Consider the following 26,195-nt stretch of genomic DNA (forward strand, 5'->3'; position numbering starts at 1 on the left):
ATGAAAGAAGACGGAGCAATCTCGACTCGAAAATTACACTGTGCAGAATGGCGACTGGTCAAAATATCAGCAAAAACGTCATTGTAAAGTTTATGTCCACCCCCCTAAAAACCTAAACAGTGAGACAGATGTCAAAACAGGAAAACACGTGTGTCATCATTTCAAAAGTACAATGATTGAAAGTAAAATTATTTATCCCAGGGTCCGAGACGGGTTCCTACTCAAAATTTTCAAATGACAAGGGGGATCAAGTAGCATATCGTTGGAAAGCTGTTGGTATATGAAAGTAGATGAAATAAGTCTGGACTCTCTACGGCAACACTGTGCAAACATTTTTCTTTTTAGTTCTTTTTTCTGTAGTTTGTTTTTAGTTTCTTTTCACTTTAATTCTTGTACTCAACGGAAAGAAAAGAATGTCCCTATTGAGATTCTGCTCTTTGGAACTTGTAATGTGTAATAAAATAAATAAATATAATCGAAAGAATATCGGAGAATCGAAATGGGCCGCCAGTTTGTACAGTTTAATTTTAGAGAGTCGAGACTTGTTGCATCTTCTTCCATATCGCGAGAGATCTGCTACTTGACCTCTCTTGCCATTTGAAAATTTTGAGTACGACCCCATCTGGGAACCTGTAGAGAACCCTGGGACAAATATTTTTACTTTCAATCATTGTACTTTTGAAATGATGACACACGTATTTTCCTATTTTGGCATCTGTCTCTGTTTCAGATTTATAGGGGTGACAATAGACTTGACAATGACGTTTTTGCTGACATTTTGACCGGTCGCCATTTTGCACGGGTTAATTTTAGAGAGTCGAGACTTGTTCCGTCTTCTTTCGTTTCCCAACTCGTTTCCAACGACGTGTTACTTTGACCCGCTTATCATTCGCAATTTTTGAGTTGGGCCCCGTCTGGGACCCTGTGGGTGGCCCTTGGACAACACGTTTTGCTTTGATACGTTGTACTTTTAAAATGATCAAATACTTGTTTTTCTGTTTTGGCATCTGTCTCACCGTTTGCGATTCGAGGTGGAAACGGATTTCCTGGACATCCTGTATATTCATATAACTCGCACAGTATATGCATTCGGAAGATTTTTATTACAGTTCCGTAACAGGCGTCATTAGTTCTTGCGATTGGCGTATAAGCCAACTTCCACTTCGATATATAATCTCCCTCTCTTCCCTTGTGAGCCGAATTCTTCTTCCAAATTAGGCTGTGCGAAGAGAAAAGTGGACGAACAACCACACACACACATAAAAAGATTTGTGAGCGAGAAACTTCGCAGCTTTTTGATTTCCAAGAATTTTGTTCCGCTATATGTTTATTCTAAGAAATCCTCCCGCACACACGAGGGTTGCTAAAATGTACATATAACATTATTGTTATAAACGTTGAACATTCTTTGGATATATGTGATACTGTAGGATCCTTAGCTTGGAACAGTGAATAAGTGTGGTAATGTATGTTATCGTTTGATATGTAGATTTGAAATTTGTAGTAATCTGCCGTAGTGTGATTTGAAAAAATATAACTTTATATTGAGTTGGCAACATGGTTAATGTAGTGGTTTTGCGAAGTATGTCAAACAACGTTCAGCTACCAATATTTCTCCATGTATATCGCCATCTGCCTTAGTTTCTGTGGTATCACAAGTTTTTATTTTTTCGGGAACATACTGTACTGTATATATATATATATTACAGTACTTACTTCGTCATTCTACAGATTGCCTAAGATGTATCTTTTTTGAATATGCCCACAGTGAATCCGTAGTGTCTTCAAGAAATAGGAATTGGCATTACGTAGCCCGCGAACTGAACTTATATTTTTGTGATAAAAACGCAATAGTTTAATTTTACACAAGTGTTCAGTTTCCTAACTCATATTGCAGCCAAATTATGCTTGGTTCAAGTTTGTTTTTCCTTTTTTTTTTTTTTTTTAAAAAAAAAAAACTAACACTGACTTTCTTTCGCCATTTTAGTGAAAAATAAGCGGATGTACTTTAAAAAAATGTTTTTTGACCCATGCTATAAGATAACTAGTAAATGAGTCATTTGTAAACGCCTTACTCCACAGCTTGAAACAACAGGGCAAAAAAGGAAGTGCTACTTAAATCCCGTATTTTCGCTAGTTATCTAATTTCCGAAAAGTAAGCTGAAGTTTTGCATTTCGAAAAGCCATTGAAGCTCTTTTTTTCTTAATACTATAAAATGTCGAAGTGAGATGCACATTTTGCTTTCTGTAAAAATTATTTATACTATGTAACAACACCATATGCAATAAATATGAGTATTGGTTTGCCATTCGCACACTATATTTTAAATTTTGTTATTTCGTCATGGTAATTAGCTACAAAACGATAAGGCACATTCTTTACTCTTTCCTCTATTCCACTTACGATGATAAATCTAGGTAAGGTCGTCAGTTCCAAGAAACATTCAAAATTATCCATAGTATCTCTCTCTTTTAGTATCGAAACACAGCAAAAAACCCTGTCATGCGTTTCAAAACAGCTGGTATGTGTGTTGGCCAGCAAGCAGTGAAACGAAAAAAGAAACGTTGTGCTATCTTCTTTTTCTTTCTTTCTATTAATTTGCAACCTGAATGTGATTGTTATTGTTGTCATATTATTCTTAGCCCCAAGAACGATGAGTTCATTTTTCAGTTAAAAATATAATGTCTAAAAAAGCAGTTTAGAGGTAATAATGAATTACTGTACTTTCATTTTTTATTTCAATTTGTACAAACAGGATATGTACTCTGGTATTAAAATGAGTTCTTGTTTACTTCACTGTACATAATTTTTGTACAGCTGGTATGTGTGTTGGCCAGCAAGCAGTGAAACGAAAAAAGAAACGTTGTGCTATCTTCTTTTTCTTTCTTTCTATTAATTTGCAACCTGAATGTGATTGTTATTGTTGTCATATTATTCTTAGCCCCAAGAACGATGAGTTCATTTTTCAGTTAAAAATATAATGTCTAAAAAAGCAGTTTAGAGGTAATAATGAATTACTGTACTTTCATTTTTTATTTCAATTTGTACAAACAGGATATGTACTCTGGTATTAAAATGAGTTCTTGTTTACTTCACTGTACATAATTTTTGAAGTGTAAAAAATAAAAACACGTAGAAATAATAATGTTGTGTGTTTTCAATATTGTTTTTTTATAATTTTAAGAACTTCAAATTGTTAATTTAGTTACGCAAAATATAGGGGAGGAAGAACGAAAGTTCGAATTTTATTCGAATTCCAGATTTTTGAGCTTACTTTCGGTGCTTTCCAAGATCCCTCGTTTTTCGGGATCTATGGACTTTCTAGTTGCAGCGTTACCCTTAGCTCATTTTCTTATGAAACGACTACGCGTTGTTTTCTTGCAGGACCCGGATTCGCGCTAGAGCTCATGTGGTTCGTATTCAACGTTAAGCTGTAGGTCCATAGCCTTGCTGCTGAAAGGGACGCTGAACTCAAATGAAATCCAAACATCTTTGCTTGCAGGAGTACTTCTTATTACTTTGACGTGATGTTTACGTTCCTCTTTTATTTTCTTAAATAACTGAGTTGTTTACAAGTTACTTCTTACACAATTTCCAAAGTAAATTTACAAGAATTGTGATTGAGTTTTGGTGCCGTACTTTATATTACCGCGTCCCAAAAGTTTGGATTCGCTCATACGTGAAAAAAGAAAAATTTCACACGTGGATTTGTAGAGAAGATGGTCAGTTAATTACTGAACAATATATATGTTCAGTTTTCCGCCTAGATAAATATATATATATATATATAGTATGGCGCTAAATTCGTTGTACAAAAGCAGATGAGTGATTTCTGAGAGTAAAACAAACAAAAAAGTTCCAATAAACATAGGGCAAAAATCGCGTCGTTTGTGTGTTATAGGCTGCCGAAAGCGTGGGAAAACAAACTTTAGAGTTAAATATTTCACTAACTACTGATCGTAGACGTGATGCGGCATGATATCGTCAAAGGATCCTAACCTGCCCTATCCAAATTTGCAGTTTTCAAATTTGTACAGTAGCGGCGCAAGGGATTCCCCAAAGGATGTTAAGGATTCTCGGACATTTTATGACGTAAATTGAGTGGACAAGAACATGTGAAGGACGTCTTACTGCCTGGAAATAATATTACGTGGCAGGTGAGGACTCATACACGCAGATTAAAAGATGGCGGATGAGGCAATAATCACTGTGCGTTCCATACCTCTTTTTAAAAATACTAGTAAAACGTTGCACAAGAATTCACTGGAAACGTCATGTCGCTACGATATAAAAATACGTACAACACAAGCCGATAGGTAACAGAAAATAAAGAAATTATGATTGCTGATCTAGAATATCAATGACAATACATAGCTTTTAATGACGATCTGTTACTAATGCTATTGTCGTTTAGTTTATTTGTGTTTCGTAATGTATCATTCTCTCCAGTATCTTTTTCAGCTTCTTCGTAGCTAGGCGGTTACCGTATGCGACTTTTGCATGGGAGATCCGGGATCGATTCCCGGTGGGAGTTCATGTAATTCGGATTCCACGTTAATCAGTTTGTTCAGTGACTACGCGAATGGCATGGTAATACACTCCGCTTCATGTCTCGTCACAGATGAAGCTACGTTTTCCCGTGATGGAGTGTTCAATACTCACAATCATTATTTGTGATCTAAGGCAAACCACAGAGAATGTCAACTCTTGCCCATCAGAAACAGTGTTCTGTGAATGTGTGGGCAAAAATAGTTGATAATTATCTCATAGGACCATACCTACTACCACAAGACTTGACCGGATGAGAGTATCGCATATCTTTGGAAGAGGTTCTGCCTGAACTATTAGAGATTGTGCCACTAGCTGTTCGTCGAAACATGTGGTTTATGCACGACAGTGCTGAAGCACATTTCGCTGCGGAGATACGAAATTTTCTCAACGCATTCTTTCTGAACAAATGGATCGGCAGAGAAGGACCAGTGTCTTGGCCACCTCGCTCACCAGACCTTAACCCCTTAGATTTCTTTTTCTGGGGTTATATGAAACAACTAATCTATGCGACGCTTGTACAATCAGAGGAGGATTTGGTGGCTCGAATTTTTGTTGCTGCCTGGAGCATTAGGGAAAAGCCAGGAGTGTATCAACGCGTCCGCTGGTCCCTTCACCATCGCTGTAACCTTTGCATTGAAGTGGCGGGTCGAAACTTCGAACACCTTTTGTAGTGACCGTTCTGACAACCATCATCTTTTAATTTCAACAAAGACTCTTCTCTGTACCTTGCTCCCTACAATTCTCTTCGGTATGCAGTCCCGTTATACGATTTGGAACCAGAAACATCAGCCTCTGTTACAACAAATATCGCAAGTTGAACGAAAGTTTTTTTTTTTTTTTTTCACGTCCGTCAATTTGAACATTGATTGAAAAAAAGAACGTATGGTAATAGCATTTATGTGATATACTGATCAACGTGCTCAAACAGTTATGTGTATTATTATTATTATTATTATGCATTCTTTAATTGTCTTTTAATAGTAGTTCTTTTTCAATTCCTTTAGTAGTAAAATTGGAAGCGTTCTCAAAAGCGTTGCTATATCATTAATATGAGCAGATCAACAATCGGATTTTTTTTTATTTTCTGTTACCTAGCGGCTTGTGTTGTACGTATTTTTTACAATGTACTGACGTTTCCAGTGAATTCTTGTAGAATGTTTTTACTAGTACTTTTTGAGGAGGTATGCAACCACGCACAGTGATTTTTACTTCATCCGCCATCTTTTAATCTGCGTTTATGAGTACTGATCTGCCACGTAGTATTATTTCTAGGCAATGAGACGTCTTTTACATGCTCTTGTCCACTCAATTTACGCCACAAAATGTCCGGGAATCCCTTGCGCCGCCATTGCACAAATCTGAAAACTGTAAATTTGGATAGAGCAGGTTAATATCCTTTGACGATATCATGCCGCATCATGTCTACGCTCAATAGTTTGTGAAATATTTAACTCTAAAGTTTGTTTTCCCACGCTTTCGGCAGCCTATAACTCGTAAACGACGCGGTTTTCGCCCTATGTTTATTGGAACCTGTTTGTTTGTTTACTCTCAGGAATCACTCCTCTGCTTTTGTACAACGAATTTAGCTCCATAATATATATATATTATGGCGAATTTAACGCCATAATATATATATAATATTAACTTTGATCACTAGTAATGTCCATCATCAATAATATGTATGCTGTTCGACTGTATGGCATTACGATTGCAAAGTTTGTGTTAACAGATTAAAATTACAAGAGAATATCACTGCGAGAAAAAGAGAGAGAAATAAACACATTGTCCAGAACAGAATGTTGTTATGAAAACAAAACATTTCTCTCCTGTTTATCTCTTTAGTTTTGGGTGTGTATGTGTTCATATTCTGTTCCTTTCCATACTTAGTTTGTGTTTTTATTTGCTTTGTCTTTTACTGTGCCTTAATCTGTAGAAACATGTAAATTTAAGGTATATCCTTTCATATTCGGTTCGTTACTACCTCATTTCTATGATTAATAATATGAAATAAAGTGTGTCCCATAAAAGCTATAGATTTAATATGCTTAAAAAAATACTTTGTATTTTCAAATTGGCGAATACTTTTACATCACTATAATGGGTGAATTTCCGATCTAATAATAAAAGACGACATCCGATGTACAGTATATCACACATGACTTTATCTTCAGGACTTCACTCTTTCCTTGAAATTTATGTTAAGTTTTTCACGTACTTGTTGATCGATGTAATGGCTGATACATCCAATTTTTGCTTGAGAGTAGATGTGAAGTTGGTTCAACTACAGATCCATAGGAGCAAGTAGAGCAGATTCATGCGATACAACTAGTAAATACATTACATTTACAATGTTTTCATACCTATAATAGTTCAGAGTTTGTGCCGTAACTATCACGTAAACCTTATTAGACGAAGTTATTTGAGTCCTATCAGGCTGTGTTGTAACGTCAGGCATTTCAAATAAGTCTAGAACAACGATTTCATTTCTAAAACTCTCAGAAATTGTCAGATGATAACTCTCAAGCATCATGGTCAGCTGTGGTACTGATTTCACACGAGCTACAATTCACCCCAAAGCTTAGATACACTTTGACTTTAAGTTAATTCGACATATATTTGTAGCACATGTTTGCTGCACCGAGAAAATCTCGTTAATTTCATCAGCAGAACTAAGAATCGCTGTACTTAATGCTTCTCGTGTGTTAAAAGTTAAAAATCATTATGGCATACTGCTTTAAGAGATGTAACTTATGTTACAAAGTCAATAGTGTAACACGAGGACAATTGTCAAGCTAATTTTTATAAAATTTGGATGTGAAAAACCAACAGTTATTTCGATCACAGAGCACTTGTCTCTTCTCGAAGTGGACTCATCTGGCTTTCCCACAGGACTTAAGCCTCTTACGCCAGGCATCAATCATGGCACGAACGGTCTTTATCAGAAAATCCACCACTACCTTCAGAAGATTACACTCGACTCTCTCTTGATTTGTGACCAGGTAGTGAGTCCTGCTGAAAGTTCTTCTGCTCATTACGGAATATGGGGAAGATCAAGATTTCATAACAGGCTCCAACACTGTGTCTTGGTAGAGCTCCTCCGTGGCTAAGTGGTTAGCGTACGCGCCTTTGGCGCGGGAGACCCGGATTCGATTCCCGGTGGGAGCTTATGTGGTTCGTATTCCACGTTAATCAGTAGGTCCACGTTTCACATAGCCTCGCTGCTGAAAGGACGCTAAACTGAAATTTAACTCAACTGTGTCTTGGTACGCTTTACCCAACGTTTTAACATAATTTCCACGGAAGTGGAGCTCAATTTTGTCATTGTAGGACTCTCCTCTACACCATCACCAAACCATAATTGAAGCGGGATGATGGATTCTCTGTATCCTTGGCCTTTTCACACGAGGCATATACTTGTTTTGAGATTGAAATACTCTTGTATTCTGAAGGAATTCTCATTAGTGAAGAGAATCCCTCGTGTAACCACTGTGCTTAACCCTGAAGGAATCTCTTCGATTTTTGCATCTTCTGAACCTTAAGCTGTGAAGTGAGAAAGTAACCAGTACTTTGCCGCGGTAAGCTTTTAGTTCTAAATCACTTCTCACACGGGGCATCAACATTTTAGATATTTAGCTCATGCCTCATTACAACATGTCTTCCTCCAGGATTTTCTTCGGATGCACACCACCACTATTTTTGCATTCTTCCGTTTCCGCGCAGTCGACCTTACTGAGATTGTCCTCAGTAGTCTCTCGTCGCGGTATTTGTATATGGTCCGATGTTATAGTTGAGATTGTGATCTATCCCTTCTTATTAGAGCTGTAACTGTCAAACTGTTTTAATAAACACCTCACTCTATTACACCCGTCTTGCCCGTCTCTTCTGCTATCATCTTGAAGGGTAACCTTCAAAACTAGTGTTCCAACTGTCCACAGTTAATAACAGAATGTATATCACTTTGTATTGTGCTGAAGTGTGGATGAATATATTAAGGCTATAACGGTTCTATCACGTTACGAAGCTAACTTTAGTACCAGTGTCAACATTTGTAATTGCTTATAATTTGTTAAATCTTGAGCCAGTGCTTTATGTAAATAACACGCAACTTGTTTTGGGCAGATACTTCTGGAAAACATTGAGCTGCACTTAACAGAAGACAGACCTTCAAGCAACATTACTTCTCCAGGACCAGTGCCAATTGATGTTTCCATTCCTAAATTGCAGATTTCGAGATCCCTATCAGGAGTATATTACATAGAGCCTCTAGGTATGTTGCTGAGGTATATATATATATATATATATATATATATAATTTTTAGTTCAAATTAATTGATATTCTTAGTTTTATTTTCTCTTCACATGCAAACACTATGTGTGAAACAATGTTAAACAATAGTAAAAATGGGGCCGCGATGGCTGTGGTAGAGCGATTACCTCTGGCACATGGAGTCTCTGGTTCGATTCCAGCTCCACCAAGTGCGCTTTGTAGTGTCAAACACCGTGTCTTTACGTTTTATCGGAGTTCCCCCGTTTGGTCCCACTTTCTTCATTCCACCATTATCATCCATCTCATTATCACTGTCTCCCTTTGTGTCGGTCTATAATCGTGGGACGCTAAACTCAAAAAGTGGAATCTGAATCGCTGGACTAGCGGTAGGAGTATTATTACAAGTAATGGCCATTGAAGTCAGGGTATTGTTAGTTTATGCCTTTTGAAAATCGTATAGTGTATGAGATCACTCTACGAGTCTCTCTTATAACTGGACCAAGACCCACGGGAGATAAATGGACTTGCTTAATATTAAGATATGCACACAGAACGAGAGAGAGATATTAGAACATATAATATTAATATGATTAATAGTTATAGACGAAGACGACTTGATTTGAGTTTGACTGTGAGAGATTAGATACTGGTATATGTGGCATTAACTAATATGTTGTTAATAATAAGTCTAACTGGGTCGTTGAGATGCAGTTATCACGTGCAGAAATAAAAAATAAGCACATATAAGAACAAAAGAAGTGATGTGAGTACCGTTGTGTTGAGCAGACGTCCGTAGTTTTAGCTTAAGTCCTTTCAAAAGACAGAGAGAGAATGATATTAATATTGATTACATTATATTAAATTAGATTTATCATTCTGTAGACCATATTACACGTACGTTTGTAAAAAAATGTATAGAATTCATCAGCACTTAATGCAGATAGAATACGTAGAACAAATACAGTGCTTTTGTTTTAACTACTTTTGAAAAATATATATGCTAAGCCATTTCTACGATCTACATGATAATGATATATATGGACTTAATTATTGTTTCAGTTACTGTATATATCTGCATATTCGTATTTGTATTTACTATTTGATATATGCAATAGGGATATATTTGCAAATATTTGATATATTTTTTCCGAAGATGCGCAATAAGTCCCTTATATTCGTCGTCCTCCTTTATAAAATGTGTTATTTAATAGCTGTTGATCACTGCGATGACAAAGTGAAGTGAGGTTATATCCAAGTAGCTTGTATAGATTTACACTCATATAAGTATGTGATTTTGTGTATACAGATTTTCTATAATACACAGTATATAAGTTATCTTCTCCACGTGTAAGGTAGTTCTGAGTATCACCATTTCTTTTAATAAGATCCAAATTATCCAAGTAAATTGTAAGTAATTCTAATATGTACAAAGAAGGAACTGGCATCGTATTCAATCATTCAAATAATAATAATCTAACTGGGCCTTTGATGCGTTTCAGTGATCTTGTAATGATTCCTATGACATTTTTTGTTTTTTCGATATATTCTAAAGTTGTTGCGACTTCCTCCCCCCCCCCCCCTTCTGTATTTAATATGAGAATAGAATATAACGTAGTACAGGGACATAATTGATTGTATAAAGTAACCAAAAAGTTATTGCGATTCAAGAGCAGTGATAAATAGCAGTGCAGTGGACGGTACCTTATACAATCAACTATGTCCCTGTACTACGTTATATTCTATTCTCATATTAAAGACGGAACCTTTAGGTTTCGAAGTGATCTACATTACGATCCAACACTTTTTGCCAACGTTTTTTCTGCAGCAGTACAATATCCTGATGAAAAAACTCGATGGTCGTGAATGTAATGAAGTCCGTGAGTGAGTTCCACAAGTCTCCCTCATTTGCAAAGAATCTCTTACGGAGGTAGTTGTCGAGGGAATGAAACAGTTGGTAATCGCGCAAGGTCCGGTGAACATGGTGCATGGTACAGTGTCTCCCCGGGCAAGTTGCTGAAGAATCTCCCGTGTCCTCTTTCCTACATGTGGCTTGGCATTGTGCAAGAACAGTAGACTCTTGCTATTCACCAATGTCGGCTGCTTCTGTCGCAATATTACGTTGCAGCCTTTGCAACTACTGAGAGTAGAAGTCACCAGCGATGATTTGATCTGATGGAAGGAGCTATTAATAAACCACTTGCCGCCAATTCCACCATACAGAGAGCATAATCTTTCGTGAGTGCAGAGGCGGTTTAGAGGTGTGACGAACACATGGCGACAACCAATATCTGGTACGCTTGAGAGTGTCATAGAGGACCCAATTTTCGTCACCACTGAGTAAACGATCAAAGATGGGTGTGTTCAGGTGCCAAGTGAGCAAGGACAAACAGCTAGTTGTCACTTGTTCTTCGTTGGCTGCCTACAATGTGGGAGGTACCAACCCACTTGCTTTACTTGTATGACTTCCCTATCCCATACAGGTGCACTATTTTAGCGGAAACATGGAACCTCTGTCTAAGTTCATTACATGTTACTCCACTGTCCTCCTTGATGACTGTTCAGAGCCTCGTCATTCAACATATGGCCATCCACTGCGAGGTTCATTCGAAAAGCACACATCTCCCGAACGGAATTTCTAGAACAATGCCTGGCTGTACGTTCGTTCACGACGTTGTTTACAAGTGACAGGCATATGCGGCAGATGACAGGTCATACACAAACAGGCTGCTTCGGTAACCTCTAGTGCATGCGGTTGGTTTGATCCAAGTTCGCGCCAAGTGAACTTTGTGGTGGCCAAACACCGTGCGTGTGGCTTTTCTCAGGGTTCTCCCGTTTTCTCCCACCTTCTTCATTCCAGCATTTCCTTCATTTCTCATCATCATCGTTCCCTTTAGCCTAGTCGGCATAACCATGGGACGTAAAACTTAAAAAAGAAGGAAGAAAAGAAAGATGCACCGATACCTCCATTTCTCTTGGACACAGAACGAGCTGTCATTGCTGTGTATGCACAACGTGCCTGTATTACTAACGGTCTTGAAAATTTATAATGTATATACATACCTAAAAATTTTACAGTATTAGTAAGTATACATACTTCATGATTCATGGATATCTGTGGTAGTTGATTTGATGTTCTGTGATGTAAATATAGATAAACTTTGTTTTATGTACATTTAGTTTCAAATTTACAGAAAACCAGTGCATAAATTGTAAGATCAAGGGCTTCTTGCAAGCTATCTGTTTATTTTTAGTTCCAGGTAGCGTTGTATCATCAGCAAAAGAAGTATATTTGCTGATGATCTATTTTCTATACTTAAGGATAAATAATTAAGATACGGAAGAAAGAGTATAGGTCATAGAAGTGACTTGCGAAACACCTTTCCTATTTATTTGTTCATTTGAGTTTATTTTGCGCAGAGTTTTAGTTGTTTCGTCCATATGAGGAATTTGCATAATTTGTTTACGATTACACAGGTATGATTTGAACCATCCAAACCAATACCCTATATGCTATATTTTTCTAATTTACCAAAAAGTACTATCATCATCTACACAATCAAAAGCTTTTGAAAAATTCACAATATATGGCTATAGGGTTGTCTTTTTTGATCAAGAGGTGTTATAGCTACCCTGATATGTTCATATATGGCAGTAATTGTGGAGTTGCCTTTTAGAAAGCCGTGTTGGAATTTCGAAATTAAGTTTTATTCATTAATGAAACTTAGCACTTGCTTACACACTAGTATTTCAGAAAGTTTTGAAAAAATAAACGAAAGTGAAATGGGACGCTAGTTTTGTGTTTCTTTTCTACATCATTTTTAGACAGCTAAGAATTTTAATGCACCAGGGAAGATTCCTTGACAAAATGACCCATTAATGATGCCAACTAATTCAGGCGCGATAATATGGGTACATTTCTTCAAAAGAATATAAAACTATCAGAGACGTAATAAAATATGTATATTTCAACATTATTTAATGAGATCTATCTAGACGTTTATATACGAGGGTTACGAACTTAGTACATTTTTGACAATTGTTTCTTTATGGCTACTAAACCGTAGAACTTATTATATTTTACACAATTACATGTTAATTACAACTGAGTATATTGACAATGGAATCTTTTCTTAACCTCATTTTCTATTGGAAATAATGATCTCTTAAATTCAGTCTATTGATCATAGTTCAAAGAAAATAAACATCCATTAATTACAAATACAACTTGCGTTTTATGCTGTACATCTTTTATGATGACATTAAAATTACTTGTAAGAATAATTTTCTTTTAAGGTCCCACCCTAATAACTCACTTCTTTGTTAAAACTTTTTTTTTTTTTTTTAAATTTCAATGCTTTCACATCTTAGGTTCAGTTTTAAAGTATAATCAGTGACGTTTGAATCCATTATCTAAATGTTTGAGGCCTTCATATTTTACAAACAGCTTATATTTTTCATATCTTTCAACACTTGTTCTGTATCTTCATTATATATTTGTGGTAATAATGTCTTATATTTCACATCTAAATACACTAAAACTCTTTCACTTGTGTATTGTGTTTGAATTAATTTCCAAAATGTTACTTCGTACTGTTTACCTTTCTCTAAATCTTGTAACTTAATAGGTCTTGAAACATTAATATCATTCTTCTTGTTTAAATAGGAAGCTATTTCTTATTATATAGAAAATCCTCAAATAATTTATTCATTTTCATTAACACAGAACTGAACAGTTGGATAATTATCTTTTAATCCAGTATATTTAATTCTTAATCCATCTTTAACTATGCCATTTATCATTTTATCTATTATATGTTTGGTAAATCCAGATGGAAAAAATATTTTAAAATTTTCACACTCAGCTAAAATAATGCTACCAAACTTAATTTTTATCTTTTCCATCTTTACAATCTCATATTCTGTATCTAAATCTAACTCTTAATCCTATAACTGGTGTCTGTTCTAAGTTTGCAAGTTTATTTTAAAATAAATATGACTAGAAAATCTTTAAATTCAACTTTTATAGATAATACTCCATAAAGGTCAATATATAAACATATTACGATATAACTTAAAACTCTTCTACTAGTTTCTCATTCTTAGGATCATAAGTAAAGTTCTTTTGACCAGTTAAAATTGCGTAACAAGTTGTATTATTAGCTACAGCGTCAGCAAAATGTACTACAATTATTATATTTGTTCTCCAGTTCACTAGTATATCTTCCTCTTACTACAATTAATCACATACATTGGTATATTTTTAATGAATTCGGATCATAATACATTTCGTGTTTCCACATGTTATTGTCTTAAATGCAATATATTCTTCATACATCTTAAAATAATCATTATTAGCAATATCTGAATTCCTATTTTCTTTAGGAAACTATTCATTTCAGCCGTTCTTAAGATAAATACTTTTCACTTTACAATGGTCAAATTTACTAGGATCTTTAGTCTGATTATCTTTTCTGTCACTTTGAAAAGCTATAATTACAGATATATCAAATTGTCTAGAATTAAATTGGGTAGTTTCATCAAATTGCAGGAACGAACCTTCTACGTTATTTTGTACACATTGATAAGTATGAAATGGTAGCATGATCTTAGTTTCCTTAAGAACGTTCAATTTTTATTTAGTTCCATAATTTCGTTCATACTCTACAATTGTCTCCATACTCTTGTAACGGACTAGTCACAGTGTCATTAGTATAAAAAAAATCTTTTAATCCTGTTTTCCTTGTCTCAATAATTTGGTACCCGACTATATATTATTGGATAACACACTTATATTTTACTGTATAGATTTTTGTAGATTATATCTTAAATTCATTTTAGACCTTCGTCCGAACAAAATACAGTAGGAAGTTCAAGAATACTCAAGTGTTTAGGTTTCGGGAGATAATTTCAATCATTTATTCATCATTTTCTTCGAAATTCTCCTGTATATGAGCAGCTCAGTTGGACAATTAGATAGCATATAATATTATTTCAATATAACCCATATTTCAGTATATATTCAAGATTCCCCCCCCCCCCCTGAATTCTCACCAATCCAGAATTTAGTAGGATACTAAAGACCTCCCTTCAGCCCGATGAGATATCCAGATCCTGCTAAAATCTGGTTGTATCCAGTTTTAAACCACTTCCTATTCGCTTTATAACGCCGACCAGCGCAATTGTTTCGTTGTGATTCGATATTAGTATATACCTCAGGGCTTTTGGCGCTTCTGTATATTGTACTAGAGTGTTCGTCGCAGATATGACAAGACGCAGTTGAACTGGCTGCTCAATTTTAGTAGAATTATTTGGAAAACTACAAGATATAAGGTAACAATAGTTTTCTAGTATGAAATAAAGGACTATCGAGTTACGAGGAGCCCGGGAATACTGAAAAACCAGTGAAAAGGATAGTTAATTATAGTAAATATGGAATCCCAAATTGACGCTATGTTAACATGTTCAAAGTGAGATTGCGAGGTTCCGAAGTGGAAGTGAATACTAGTTTCGGATTTGTGAGCCAAATGTATTAAACTTTGAAGAATAAAATTTTCAGTGCAAGAAATTTTTCCTTTCAGTTTCCGAAACCTGTTAGGTCCGGTAACCTGTCAACTAGATAGCTTTGTGAGGTAGATAGGATTTTTATATATATATATATATATATATATATATATATATATATATATATATAACGTAACCTAGATATTAACATGTACGAGTAAATTTTGACAGGGACTCCTATCTATCCATAGTTCATCTGACAGTCCCAAGATTTCGAGTATGGGTTGAATAACAAACTGAAGATTTCTTTCCTCTGGAAAGGAATCTCCCCCAATTCTCTTATTGGGTAAGATCTAATTTACCAAAATGTAAAATTTCAGTTTCAGGTGCAAGGACTTTTGTCTTCGCTTACCCATCTCCCACGTTAGAGCCGCTTACTATAACATTTGACTCCCAAAATTCAACAAAGTATTCGTAGATAGTGTAGATATGTTGTTTTATGTTATGTAGATGTTTGTACTTATATGTGTATTTGTAGTATATGTTATTCTGTGAATAAGTGTGAAGTGGATTATGAAGTTATATATTTGAATTTCTGTTTTCCGGATAAACTAATATGTAACGTCGCATAGTGTTGCGTTCAGCATACCTTTAGTATAGCTAAGAGTACTTTATGGAATGTTTCAGATATTTATTTGTTGATACAAAGAGTATGATGCATGGATTATATTGCACGGTACTTTTACTAGTACAAGATCAAGATTTTCTACAGCAGCGCCGCCTGACACGAATTAATTATTGCGGCTTGTAAGTCATTTGTTGAAGAATCTATTTAGTGATCTGGAAAAGCAAAATTTCGGTTAATTTTTTTACATGTTACAAAATTCTAGTAAACCCTGTGAATTTGATATTGAGTTTAATTTTGAAAACACGTCGTCAACAGTATATTCACAGCGCGTGTAACAGCAAATGGCTGAACAATTAAATAGAAACAATTTCACGTTTATCACTAACAATGTATGAACGAGTAGACATATTATTACGTATATGAGAATAGTGGATTTCAGTGTATGCGTACAGAAAGATTGCGAGTAAGAAATTTTGGTTCGCGACGCCGATGCAGTTATTATATTTACCAAATAATGTTTATTCACTGATATTTACAAATAAATAGCACAAAGTTGAAATATATGTTACACAGTAGATCATAAAGTGTGGAGATATATATATATGGTCCGTCTGTGTTGGTATAAGTGAACAGTGGGTAGTCCGAACCTATACATGCGATGGTTAGTGCTTGAAATATTTTATTCGAGTTTAGGGTCTTTAATGTAAATTCCATTACAGAGCATAAAAAGTAGCTTTAGTACTTTGGTACTCTTTTATAGTGGCATGTGTGGTTGTAAAATGAATCGGACAGAAATGCTAAAGGCAGTCCTTGGGCAAATTTTAACGTTTTGGGTGTCTTCGAGTACGTACCCTTATGAAATAAAGATATGAGTGAGTAAATGTAAATAAATACATAATAATAAATAAATAAGTAATGAGTATCGTCAATAATGAGACCCCATATTGTATATGTATGCCCGATTATTTTCTGTGCCTCTGTTTATGGTCGTATTATTTTCTTTCTTTTATGTGGTTGCAGAAATGGTAGTGCAAAATAATAAATTCCTCAAACAGTGACCCGCGCATCTATGGTTCGTACTAATAGAATCCCGTATTTATGATGGGTAATATCTACACTTTAGGACCTGACTGTCTTATACCAACCACTCAGAACATAAAAGCTTCGCGATTGAAATAAATTGTAGGAACAGTGAAAAAAGTGATGTTGTGATTGATAATTAGTTTCGTCTTCTTGCGGAATATGAATTTGTTAATGTACATTCAGTTACTACTATTAGTTTAATTTCAGTGGTAAATATGAGTGCAAGTTGACCTTTACTCCATTTAAAGGACGCATGCAGTGTTAGTTTCTTAATATTTTGGTATATAATCGGATCTTTACTAGATGGAATACTTTGTAAATGCATAATGGCTTAGTTGAAGTAAACTTTCACCGTCACAAATGACTTACCTGCGTGGTAGCCTCAGGCGAAAGATCTTTTTTCTTTCTTTTTTTCCTTCTCTTTAAGTATTGATGTTCGCATATAGAGTAGGGTGGATAATAATATAACATTGATAGTTATGCACGGAAGATTTTTTCGTATCAGACACCATCCCTTACCCCTTGTATTACTATTACGGTTTCTAATTTTGAAATTGTTTTGAATCAGGCGTCCAAGGTTTCACACACTTGCGGAATGGTAGCGATAGCAAGGTTTCGGCCCAAATCAACTTGCTATTACAAAATTTCTTTTATTTATACTTTTCTTTTTGTTATTTTGGCTATCCCCGTTTCTAATACTTCATTACTTATGAAGTTTTGAACTATATACTCCATATCTTTAACTTAATCTCTTCTCCTTAGTTTCTGGGGAGTCGTTTGGTGGTGGTGGTGGTGATGATGATGATGATGATGATGATGATGATGATGATGATGATGATGATGATGATGATGATGATGATGATGATGATGATGATGATGATGATGATGATGATGATGATGATGATGATGATGATGATGATGATGATGATGATGATGATGATGATGATGATGATGATGATGATGATGATGATGATGATGATGATGATGATGATGATGATGATGATGATGATGATGATGATGATGATGATGATGATGATGATGATGATGATGATGATGATGATGATGATGATGATGATGATGATGATGATGATGATGATGATGATGATGATGATGATGATGATGATGATGATGATGATGATGATGATGATGATGATGATGATGATGATGATGATGATGATTTATTATTATTATTATTATTATTATTATTATTATTGCTGCTGCTGCTGCAAGAAATCTCTAAATTAAGAGCTGTGAGACCACTTTGGTGTAAACCAGGACCTCGTGCGACGGTTAGCCGGACACAGCGACAGGAAGGTATGTTGGAAAGTGGGAGTTTACTCCAACTACTCCCTTTATGACATATCACAGGACATCGAATCCACGAGCAGATTTGTAGGCCTGTATGGCGAAGGCCGCTTTTTTTCATACAAACATTTTGGCTTTAAACCAGCACGATAGCTGTACATCTTTTTTTAATATTCTGACTACGTCTTTCGTTCTATCTTCCTCTGTATCTTTTATCTTCTTTCCGTCTATCTATCTTATCTTCTTTCTAAGAAATAAACTTTAAAAAACTGTCCCCCCATTTCAATAGGACTATTAAGATAATAACATACTGTAATTGATTTGCATTTAAGATATTATCCAAGGATTCGAGTTTCCTTTGGCAAAATGTTGTGACCTGTAATTCGTAAGGTTATAAACCTCTGTTGTATCCCGAAAAACTAATTAAATTCTTTTTACCATTGTCAGTGTTGACCGATTGCAACTACGAATAATTATTAGGTAGACAACCTGCTCTTATGATCTTTCCTTCACTATGGAGTGACCTTGATTTAATAGTCTAGTAGCTTAGCAGCATAAAAGGGCCGAATTGTGCAAAATGTGATACCAACATACCACTTTCAGGGATGATAGACCTATTAATAAGAAGTAAATCCTGATATAGACCCAAATCGGCGGGGGTCTTGTTTTAGGTATGTGACGTCATCAATATGGCCGCAAACGAATTTCGACTTAACTGAGTTTAAAAATGTATAACTCCATTACCATTAAAGGTAGAAACTTCCTTTTACCTTTATTTTGCAGAGAATACATTGTACCTTTATTGTCATTAAAAGTACTTGCCTTATATTGCCGCCATTTTTAAATATGGCGTCTCAAACTGGAAAAATGTTTATTTTCAAAACGGTTTTCTATGTTTTATAGCAAATAACTTTGAAACTGCTATGATTATGGGAAAATACTTTGATATAATCGTCAAAGGTCATTTCAATAGCTTTCGAACGCGACCAGAATCATTGATGTATCTCAACAAATAACCGAGATACTCAATTTTTTGTAGGACTAAATGTCGAACTTTCGTGAATAATGTTCGAATGTATCCGTAGATGTAGTTATATGGCATTTGTAGTTCCATTGCCCTTTGATAATAGGAACATAGTACCGCTACCAGTATATTCCTTTTAACGTGGAGAATAGCAAATCACAAGTATTTATCTTTTGTCCGTGCTGAAAACCCTTTATAATGTCATAAATCCAAGATGGCCGCCGCGGTTTATCTCCGGTACGAGAAGTGAAAATTTCTCGCCACAGAAAAAATAATACAAACATGCAACAAAAGCCAATCTCTTTCTTTGGATGTAAAAAAATCTTGACATAACATGTGATTGACTCTCCTTTGTGTCTACAAGCCAGTATATGACGTCATAAACACAGTATGGCGCCATGGCTTACATACGGATTATGAAAATTATTTATTTCTCGCATTAGAGAAACGATAGAAACGTACAACTACCAATATCTTTTTTCATATGTAGAATCAAAAAGTAACATAAGTTATTGTCTTTTCTTTGAGGCGAAAGTATATGACGTCATAAATCAAGATTGCCTTCGACTCTTAAATATGCATGAAGAAAACTATGCCTTTCTCACCTAAGATAGGTGATAGAAACGTGCAAAGCAACTATTTTTTCTCCTTAAATAAGTTAAATCATGAAGTAACAGAAAGGTGTATCGTGTTTGCGCCCAAAGGTTAGTATTTGTCTTGTTTAAGTGTATGACATCGTTTGAAAAACTAACAAAGCTGAAATTATGCATTATTCGAAAATAAATTCGAAATATATTCTCTTTAATACTAATTGTCCGAAAGTGAATATTTTTCATGTTATTAAACAAAGAATTAAGCGCTATATGAAAGTATAAGGCTTGCACTAGTATTTGGGCTAAATGAATATTTCAAGTAATATGGGAACTGTGCATTTCGAAAGACATATTTTACATTTAAAATATTTTAAATCAGTCCATTGAGAATGTAATTGTCTGAAAATTATGCTTTTCATATTATTTTACAAAATAGCTTGAGGCAAAAGGCGTCACGTTTTCAAACCACCGCCCAGCTTAATTTGATATTTTTGGAGTTTGTATTAAAATGTTTATGAAACAGACTCAATGTATAAATTTAACAGTATGTCAGCGAGAGATAAATTTGCAACACAATAAAAACTTATACAATTAAATATGTTAAGAATTTGGAAGAGAAAATATTTGTGAGATAGTATGACTATTAACTTAACATCTGAAACGTACTTCAGAGAACTAGGGGAAGTAATTTTTGTTAATCACATTTCTTATTTAGACAAGATCAACTCACAATAAAGTTATCTTTTCGATCACACTGTCCATCGCAGGTACACAACAAAGTGCACACTAACCCCAAGTTTTGACACTTGCAAGAATGTTGACAAAGAGTCTTGCAACCACAGAGAATAAGTTCTCTACAGTGCGCAGAAACTTCTGGCAGTAAGGACCACAGAGGATAATAACCACGATCCACCTTCTTCCAACCCCTTTACAAATTTCGGGTATTATGGGCACTTTCTGGAGAGCTTGAGACCAGTAATGCCCGGCCTGTAGGGCAGCTCGCAGACAGTGTTGAAATAAGGCTGTCTATGTAGGTGCGATCAATTCGTAAGAACAATTCTTTTTCGTCATTAATCTTTGTCGACAGTCTTTAACATTTAGTAAAGAACTAGAGCGATCGTACAGGAGTACGGTGAAGCGTTGAAGAACTGCAAAGTCCTGAGCTGAAATTTCAGCAGGAGTAACTGAAAGTTTAATAAATATATCCGTTATTTCAGGGAATTCTTGCCACACTTGCCAAGCTGTCTTCTTGCCATGACCACCAAAAGCGGACACTGTGTCACACCCTGCAAATGCGTACCAAAAGAGCAGGGCTTTTGAGTGAGACTTTCCTAGGCTTGTTGCAATTTCGTGGACAGGAATATATCTCTTATTTTTACCACTCCCATATTCAATCCACAAGTGTGATACATTGAGCTCAAAGAATAAAGCAACGGCAATAACAACATCAGAAGCGGCAGTTTTAATTGAGATATTCTTATGTCCGTGGTTGCTGGCATGCAATGCATGCAAGAACATACGTGTGTCTGCTTCTTCTTATTTGCAGAGCATAAGGCTTATCACGTCCATATTAGAGTTTGCTGATTGCGGTATCATCACATGCACACACAATCTCTCTCTTACCACCAGAATCACTTATGTTCTGTGAGTGTTTACACAGAAGTCAAAATAAATCAGTTTTGTTTTCAGAATTATTCGAAAACAATGCCCATTTTTTGGGAGTCAGTTTGGAGTCTTTAACAAGTATTCTTGGTCCTTTTCCTCGTTGGTCTCGTTCTTCTTTTTTCAGACTGTCGGGATCATAATTGTCAAAGACTATGTATATTCTGACGACATCACTCGCAAACTTTTCTAAAAATGGTTGAAATGAGTTAGTGTAATACATAGAAAACGTCTGTCCCGGAATAGGCTTCAGCATGTGAGCTAATACTGCTTCATCAAATATAACACACGATACACTAGGTACATCGTATTGTGATGTTCCAAGTGGTTCTAAGCAAGAAATAATATCTGATTTTGCTTCCTTGCGCAATTCACCATTTGAAGAGAGTGACGGAGGGTACGAAAGGTTTTCGTGAGCAAAGAAATCTTCGATGTTTCCACCTCGACTTTGACAAGCTATGTATAAGCGAGAAAACAGGTTACAGCAACTCTTTAAAATTGACTCCTTGAGTCCTTTCTTCGTTCCTTCTTTTTGCGATGTGTGAAAAAGCGAAAGTTTATTTCTTTTAATCGGTTCTCTTAAAGGCGTCTGGCATCCGATGAGCCGTTTCCGAACAAATGTTTGTCCTGTTGCTTTACCAATTCTTCTGCTTTGAAGACAGACTCAGCTGCTTTCTCATCCATAACAGCATATGTGGCAACGCATATTAGGGCACCATTTTCTTGAGCAAATGTATTTCTGTCATCATTTTCACATGCATTTATTAAAGCTTTCACATGTTTTTTGAACCTAGAGGAAAAAGCGTTTGTATCTTCATGATGACTGTGATAATCTGAATCGTCACTTATTACTGCCTCTTTCTCAAGTTCGGTTAGTAATCCTGCAATCACTGGACCCGAAACCATCCAACGCAGAAGAGCACATTCATTATCAAATAGACCAATGGCACCTCCTTCACATTTTAGATCCTTATTACATTGTTCATGTAACAAGTCGTGGGACATGTACGAATATTTACTGTTAGTCTTTCTTTCCACAATATTACCTTTCTGAAATTCATCATATACTTGTGGGTTTCGTACATTCAATTCTCCCAAAGACTTTACGAATACTGACATCCGACGGACATAATTGATATGATCCAAGGCGAACATCCAGGGACAAATCTGATCCAATGCACTACAATAGGAGGAGAATTTCACCGATCGAATAAAATAGATTGTTCAGCAAATAAAAGGAAATGATTCAAGGTTCATGGCCATGTACCAAAATTTGAATTGAGCCGAGAAAAATAAATCATATAATATTATGCATTACACATATTTAAGAGTCGACGGCAATCTTGCTTTTATGACGTCATATACTCTCCTTTCGCCTGAAAGAAAAGACAAAACTTATGTCTTTATGATTCTACATATGAAAAAAGATATTGATGGTTGTTGCACGTTTCTATCGTTTCTCTAATGCGAGAAATAAATAATTTTCATAATCCATATGTAAGCCATGGCGCCATACTGTGTTTATGACGTCATATACTGGCTTGTAGACACAAAGGAGAGTCAATCACATGTTATGTCAAGATTTTTTCACATCCAAAGAAAGAGATTGGCTTTTGTTGCATGTTTGTATTATTTTTTCTGTGGCGAGAAATTTTCACTTCTCGTACCGGAGATAAACCGCGGCGGCCATCTTGGATTTATGACATTATAAAGGGTTTTCAGCACGGACAAAAGATAAACACTTGTGATTTGCTATTATCCACGTTAAAAGGAACATACTGGTAGCGGTACTATGTTCCTATTATCAAAGGGCCAATGGAACTATAAATGCCATATAACTACATCTACGGATACATTCGAACATTATTCACGAAAGTTCGACATTTAGTCCTACAAAAAATTGAGTATCTCGGTTATTTGTTGAGATACATCAATGATTCTGGTTGCGTTCGAAATTTATTGAAATGACCTTTGACGATTATATCAAAGTATTTTCCCATAATCATAGCAGTTTCAAAGTTATTTGCTATAAACATAGAAAATCGTTTTGAAAATAAACATTTTTCCAGTTTGAGACGCCATATTTAAAAATGGCGGCAATATAAGGCAAGTATTTATAATGACAATAAAGGTACAATGTATTCTCTGCAAAATAAAGGTAAAAGGAAGTTTCTACCTTTAATGGTAATGGAGTTATACATTTTTAAACTCAGTTAAGTCGAAATTCATTGGCGGCCATATTGATGACGTCATATACCTAAAACAAGACCCCCGCCGATTTGGGTCTATATCAGGATTTACTTCTTATTAATAGTTCTATCATCCCTGAAAGTGGTATGTTGGTATCACATTTTGCATGATCCAGTCGCTAAGCTACTAGACTATAACTATTAGACTTTTCTTTATTTTTTTATTTATTTTTTTTATTATTATTTTTTTTAAGCGTGTTACACTAGTACTTCAATTCCGGGTCCTACCTGTAACTTTGGTTGTTGCATTCAAGTTTCGATGTTATATATAGACAAAGATTTCGCAGACTGTACTAATGGGCCCATTAACCAATAATTAAGTTGTGGTTTGAATTATATTTTATCATGATATCCACTGAACAGTGATTTACGCGGTGCATAACTACCTCACACGTATAGTTGAATGTTATTTGCGCTTGAATTCTGGGTAACAAATAGTTAGTCTGAAGATGAATATATTTCAACATGGTTACTGTTTTTCTTCCGTTGTTTGTTAAGTCCTTTCTTTGTGCGTGTATTTTAATTAGGCAGCCTAAAATATGAATGTACAGGTTGATTAATTATGAGTTGTATGAAATGCATGTGAATTGTTAAGTAAATATATAAAAATGCACTTCGTTATAGAAAGGATATGTTACGAAGTCAAAATATGTCATTCCGATGTGAATGATGGATTTCATTATGCCGCCGATTGCTTTTTTCGCGATTAACGCATTTGGTTGCCATAATTTCGGATCGTTAAGAGATATAAGTAAGATATTCGAGTATACCGTCATTGTCAGTAAATGTGATTTCCTCTTTTGCGTTGTTATGTTACCCATATGTGTACTTAACACCTCTATTTTGTAATCGTCACTAACAGCATGTTGGGTGCTTTAGTTTGACAGGTTATTGTGATGCACCATATCCATCTAACGTTATGAAACCAAAATTGTTACCGTACTAACATACCTAACTCCTTTATAATCCAGTGACCCCGCATAGCGTAGTCGCTAACGCTCTCGGTGCGAGCGGTCCAGGTTTGATTCCCGGTGGGGCCACTCGGTCGAAAAAGTGTGAAACGCTTTTTTAGGCCAGCCACCCTGAATGAGGTTTTCCTCATTCACACCAGGCAAATGCCGGGGTGGTACCTAATTTATAGGTCCCAGGCCGCTTCCTTTTTTCCCCAATCCTTCCTTTCTTCCCTTTTCGCGGATAGTGTACTCGCCGAGGGAGGTCATCCCTTAAACGTGACGGGCTAAATGACCTTCGATGCCGAAAGCCCAGATGTTAAATCCTAATCCTAACCCTTTATAATCCATGAGACTGGTAGTGTTATCCCTATGAAACTAAACTTAGAGTGATCGTTCGTAAATAGTGACTAATAGTTCAAAGATTCCACAATTAAGTATACTACGACTATGACCTTATGTATTCACATAAACATGACTTCATGATTCTTCGAATTTGAAATATGTACGTAATTAGTTCTGACTTTATTTTGTGTTATTAGATCGTCGGAGATTGATATTGATTTCGAATATATGACTAAATTTGGTGACAATATTACATTACACTTCGGTAAAATTTCCTACTCTAATTGTTGAGTAGCTTGATGAACTACGAATTCTATTTGATATTTTGCATTGATAATATCTTATTTAGAAACAGTATATGAAACGATTTGTAAATCATTGTACAACTAAATTAACGTGTGCAAAGACACTCTAACAGTGATATGAACACGTGATTTAAACTAAATTGGAGAATTTAATGAGGAACTAGCTGAACCTGCGCTCTCTACACAGCGCGTCATTCGCATATGAGCATAAATCTCCTTCTCATTCCTCACAACATATGTACATGTCCCTTTACATATCCGGAAGTGAAAGACGTCATGATTTTAAAAAAATCGGCAAGGGGTATCATAAAGGGGAGATTTTTTTCGAATATTTTTTCTGAATACAGTATCTCGAACCGTTTGCAAGATTTGAGCGTACTTCCGGTTGGAGTTTCTAATTCATGTATGACCAGTGTTTTCTTACTTCTTGCATACATTACATATACAATTAATTATAATGTCAGTCATATGGTGTTCATTGGGCATAACACTCAAAAAATAAAGATTTATCTTAAGACTCGAGAAATGGTTATCCTTCCTTTTTCACTGTTATTTGGCCATGGAACAAACGCCTGAGACATATACAACCCCAATATACAACATTGTGGCGTTGGAATGTATAACGCGTAGGATGTGATGCTTTAGTTTTTTTTTTTTTAATTGCCACGCTTCCAGCATACGCTAAAAGAATGTAATAAAGAAATAATGGCCATGTTTTTTTTTTTTTTTTT

General features: G+C 35.4%; 1 protein-coding gene across 6 annotated transcripts in view; it reads left to right on the forward strand.

Annotated features, from left to right (window-relative positions):
- LOC145670290 (bridge-like lipid transfer protein family member 3B) overlaps nucleotides 1–26,195 on the forward strand; it is a 549,193-nt gene that overhangs the window by 510,237 nt on the left and 12,761 nt on the right. For all 6 annotated transcript variants that reach the window (XM_081738747.1, XM_081738745.1, XM_081738748.1 and 3 more), the window contains one exon: nucleotides 8,672–8,819. In XM_081738747.1, the coding sequence (XP_081594873.1) occupies nucleotides 8,672–8,819 (148 nt within the window). The remainder of the gene's footprint in view (nucleotides 1–8,671; nucleotides 8,820–26,195) is intronic.

This window comes from Thermobia domestica, chromosome 14, assembly GCF_964235325.1.
Source record: "Thermobia domestica chromosome 14, izTheDome1.hap1.1, whole genome shotgun sequence".
Classification (NCBI taxonomy): Eukaryota; Metazoa; Arthropoda; class Insecta; order Zygentoma; family Lepismatidae; genus Thermobia; species Thermobia domestica.